At 35.1% G+C, this 5,115-nt stretch overlaps 1 protein-coding gene across 1 annotated transcript in view; it reads right to left on the bottom strand.

The window, feature by feature from the left end:
• Positions 1-349: 349 nt before the first annotated feature.
• LOC107654343 (gastrula zinc finger protein XlCGF8.2DB-like) overlaps positions 350-5,115 on the bottom strand; it is a 12,369-nt gene continuing 7,603 nt past the window's right edge. The window contains exon 2 of the mRNA XM_016441383.1: positions 350-1,313. Within this exon, the coding sequence (XP_016296869.1) occupies positions 511-1,308 (798 nt within the window). The 5' untranslated portion in view covers positions 1,309-1,313 and the 3' untranslated portion in view covers positions 350-510. The remainder of the gene's footprint in view (positions 1,314-5,115) is intronic.

The following is a 5,115-nucleotide window of genomic DNA, read 5'->3' as shown; positions in this document are numbered from 1 at the left end:
GTGGAAAACTACACTTAAAACATGACTTCTGAAGAAGAAACTTTCTAGTGTGCATGTGATGTATACTATCAGTGGCATATACTTCAAAAGGCTATGTCTTCGACTGTATACATTTGTCTTTACTGCAAAATTTTAAGCTGCATTTACTAATTACTTTTGACTAATTAATGAGCTAGAAACACCTAGGTTCAATAATGAGACTGCTTGCTGGAACCAGCTTCCAGATGTCACCAATGAGCACCAACAGCAGCCATATTCAAGTCGATTTACAACATGTGCATTTTATGCATAAAATTTCACAGTGAGACAGAAGTTTAACTAATGTTTTAAATCAACATATGGATTGGAGTGACTCCTCCATACAATCAACATTAGAGGGTGTTTACTGCATCCACTCAATTTTTGAAACTGAGGAAAAGAAGACCAGTGTGAAAGAAGGTCATGAAGGTGGGGAAGTCAAATTTGGACAAAATGATGGATGTGAAGGCAAAGAACTGTTTATTACACTGGTCATAAAAGGTGAATCTTCATGTGGAAATTAAGGGTGTCTTTACGTCTGAAACTCTTTCCACACTGACCACATGTGAACAACTTCTCTCCAGTGTGACTGTTCATGTGATACCTAAGGTTTAGTTCTGCTGTGAAACTCTTGCCACACTGATTGCAGGTGAACGGCTTCTCTCCAGTGTGACTGTTCATGTGTTTTTTAAGGTTTCCTTTATGAGTGAAACCCCTTCCACACTGTTGGCAGGTGTAAGGCTTCTCTCCAGTGTGAATTCTCATGTGTTGTGTAAGGTTTCCTTTTTGAGTGAAACTCTGTCCACATTGAGGGCAGGTGTAAGGCTGTTCTCCAGTATGAATTCTCATGTGGTTTCTAAGGCTTGCTTTTTGAACGAATCTTCTTCCACATAGTTTGCAGTTGAAAGGCTTTTCTCCAGTATGACTTTTCATGTGAGTTTTGAGGATTCCTTTTTGAACGAAACTATTTCCACACAGTATGCATGTGTAAGGCTTCTCACCGGTGTGAATTCTAATGTGTCTCTCAAGGATTGCTTTTTGAGTAAAACTTTTTCCACACTGAGGGCAGGTGAAAGGCTTCTCTCCAGTGTGAATTAGCTTGTGTTTGTTAAGGTTTCCTTTTCCGTTAAAACTTTTTCCACAATGTTGGCAGATGAAATAACTTCCATTTGCTCTTTTTTGTGAAGTCGTTTCAGTCTTTGAGCAACTAAATGACTTTTCTACAAAACTGAAATCATGATCTTTCTTTTCAATTTCATTAAAATCTTGACTTTCCACTTTCAGTAGCATCAGGTCTAAGGGAAAAAAGACAAATACAAATTAACCCCAGTTTAATGGCACAAAGCAGCAAACATCAAAACAAACAACATGTATGTTAGATACTGTTCGTATTAAGCTACTAAACTATGTGGTTCATTTGCTTGCAACTACATCTTACTTTTAGTGGTATTAAATCTTTTCACAACATAGACTACAACATTCTCTCAGACATCTTGAGAATTATGTTGGCATTTGTGGTTTAAGTCCTATTTGACCACAAACATTTTGTTCATGTAAATTGAGACACCTCATCAAATACAAGTATGGCATGTCACAAGGCTCAGTATTAGGTCCTCTGCTTTTCTCCTGGTGCATCCCCTAAAATACATTATTTCACTGTTATATATATTATTTATTATTTATATTGCTTTACAACCTGAAAAAACTTCTCAAGTCTCTAAGATGGCAGGATGTATTACAGTTTTTCTCAGTCGTTTAGGTGCATTTCTTAGATCAGAAATGAAATTCTCATAACTACTCCACATCAACTAGTCACTTGTGCACATCATAAAAGCAGTTTCTCATTATAGTCGACTAAATCTACAGTAAATTTAGTCGGCTACTGCAGTGACGCAACATGCCTTTATGCTAAAATTAAATAAAACCACTTCTCTTAAAGAACAAGAACATGGTCTTCTTTTTAATGAAATACCAATGGTTATATAGGCTAATTATGCATTCTTCATAGCAACTTGTTTACCATATTCTTCATTCTTTCAAGCAGACATATTTATTTCTATAAATAAATTTAGATGAATCTTTAGGGCTACTAAAGTTTTTCAGTCAAGAGCAGTGAGTGATTTTCTGTCTTTCTGTTGTTGCTTGATCAATATCAATGACTCGGACAATAGCAACTAAATTAGCCTTTAAAACCAAATGCACAGCTGCAATGGATGCAATGCACTGATACATTTGATGCTGTTTACATTCACTTAAGACGTAATTAACTGTGTTTACGACAATACTCGTCAAAACGGACAATTCGACATCATTTTGTGTGTAATCCTCCGTTCATGCGGCGTGAACGAGTAGCTTTCTGTGTGTGTATGCTTCAGTGTCTGCGCTCTGAAAACCTGACGACGCAAGAGAGAACTCAATTTGGTCAGATTTATCCATATGTCTGCTCTTCTCTTACTCCCACATTTTGACATTTTTTAACATTTTATGCAACGTGCAGCAAGTGTATGTTAGTTTATGTCCCGCCGGTTCATATGTGCGCATCTAACCTTCGAACCACGCAGCAGATTCGTTCTGAATGAATCTCTTCCCAAATCGTCCCTCCCTAACATTTTCATCTCGTTTTTATTCATTGACAAAAATATCAATAGATTTACATCATAGTTTTTGTCATTCAAAAAGAGTTTTAGTTCGTTATCGTCTCGTTGGTGAAAAAAATGTCGTTGACGAAAATTATGATGAAAATTATCCGTCAATGAAATTAACAGCTCAAAACATCTAGTCATTAGTTAATTGTACAAGTCATTAAATGCAAAATGGTTGATCTAGTCAACCATCTAGACAACTTTTCTATATCACAATGACGGTGTAATGTATGGGGGTTTTTTTCTCGGACCACTAGTAAAAGTGTAACTGAATCCTATCCAGTCTCTTTCAGTCAATCTTGTTTGTGAATGATGACACAAGCACTTTACATTCTAATGGCACTGATACGTTTATTAACATAAATACTTACTTTTGAGAGATGAACTAAGATTTTGAGCAAGTTAAAAGGCACGTGCCCCCTCAGATTTCTAAGCCAAGTGAATTTTGAATGCAGCTTCCAAAAGCCAAAAAATAGCCGAATAATATTTTCTATATTTGATACAATCACACCAGCATGATTAAATCATTCAGCGCGTCATATCAGCTTCTAAAATTCAAATCTGCGTTTGCTGGCTGGCGCTGAGAGTTTTTTACAGCACTGCGCATTATAACCAATCACACACGATGCTCTTGAGCTTATGAATGCAATGACTAATCAGAGGTGTTCAGATGAGTCATCGCTAAAATGCCGGTGTTTTCTTCACTCACTCACCATCTGAATACCTCTTTCTGGCAAATTCTCTCGTTAGAAACAACAAACCACAGATGCGTGTATGAATCTGCAAGTAAGATATTAATTTCACAGTGTAAACAGCTTCAGTGATTTTAATGGGAGTTTTTGAGAGTGCTTGAACTCTAGACTGTGAAAATTTTCTTTGATAATGTAAATGTTCTTTGCTGTCTTTCTGTACAATGAAAGTGTTATAAGTAGCCTAACTTTGAAAGTTAATATGAATAAAAACATTGTCTATGTTAAATTCACATTAAATATAAAGTCAGTCGTATTAAACCCTTAACTGTCACCGTCCCACCTGTGGGACGTTTTGCACTCTTTTTTTTTTTTGTTGTCCTTTTTCTCTATCAAATATTTTAGTAATCATCATAAATTATATATAATTTGAAAGATTAGAAGCCCAAGATTCATCCTGTGAAAACCATTTTGAAATCAGACATATCGTTTACCATGGAAATGGTACTTTAAAATCTTTTGGCGGTCTCCTCCCCCTTAGTGGGCGGTGTCGAGTGTCATATTACAAAATGTGTTACGGTATTTTACAAAAACTTTTTATAATCTTGACAAAATACATATCATTTTCGAGTTAGAACCAGTCAGGGCATCCTCTCATGACTTCTAACACCTATAAGTTTTTTTTGGCACCAATCTGAGTACATTCTAGAGAGAAATGTTTGTGAAAAACCCAGGAAATCAGCAGTAACAGAAATACTCAAACCAGCCCATTTCCAAAAACTCACAATCACAAAAAAAGTCTAGTCTGCAGATGGAAACATTGTGTTACCATGGAAATGGTACTTTAAAATCTTTTGGCGGTCTCCTCCCCCTTAGTGGGCGGTGTCGAGTGTCATATTACAAAATGTATTACGGTATTTTACAAAAACTTTTTATAATCTTTACAAAATACATATCATTGGAAAGGTCTGACTCTCAGGATTCCATATTTGGTGGTTATTTTGAGATAGAAGTAAGATTTACAGAGAAATCTAGACATTTGTGACAGAAAAATGCATTAAAAAAATTCAATGGAGTTTGGATGGCACCCGGTGGCTGTTTGTGGTATAACGCCCTAAATAAAATCTCACAGGAACCTCAATTGTTTTCATATCAACTTCAAATTTGGAACATAACTTATTTAGACACAAGGCTTTAATTTTATACCAAGTTTAGAGTAAAACCTGTTATGTAAAATATTTACTATATATAAAATCAAATAAAATTAGTATAGCGCATTTTCTTTACAGTAAATTTAGACGTCTATAACTTTTTGATACTTGAATTTTTTGAAAAAATTCCACTTTTGCTTCTTTAAAAAGAGACCAACCTTAGGTCTGTATTCTAAAGTGTTCATAAATTACAACAATTTAAGTTTGGATAGTGCACTTTGTTGCCTATTTTAAAAAATGGGGGGTGACAGTTAAGGCGAAACAGACAGGTTTTTATGTATAGTTAATAGACTACATTATTAGGCTACTTTGACCATCGCACACTATCAACTAGTATAATCGATAAAGGTGAGAATCGAGATATTTAATGATATATAGTTAATGCATTTGGGAATGTCTGGAATAAAAAGGAAAAAATAAATAAAATGAGTGCTATTTTGGCTGCTGTGTGTCACATATACTAAATATAATTTTGGCTTTAATTTACTTAATTTTACTTCTGCTTTGGCAGATTTTAACTGAACAAAACTATCAGTATTTTTTTTGGGGGGGGGG

This window comes from Sinocyclocheilus anshuiensis, unplaced genomic scaffold (assembly GCF_001515605.1).
Source record: "Sinocyclocheilus anshuiensis isolate Anshui unplaced genomic scaffold, SAMN03320099.WGS_v1.1 scaffold2853, whole genome shotgun sequence".
NCBI lineage: Eukaryota > Metazoa > Chordata > Actinopteri > Cypriniformes > Cyprinidae > Sinocyclocheilus > Sinocyclocheilus anshuiensis.
The sequence above is the reverse complement of the archived record's forward strand: the minus strand, read 5'-3'. Positions and strand labels throughout refer to the sequence as shown.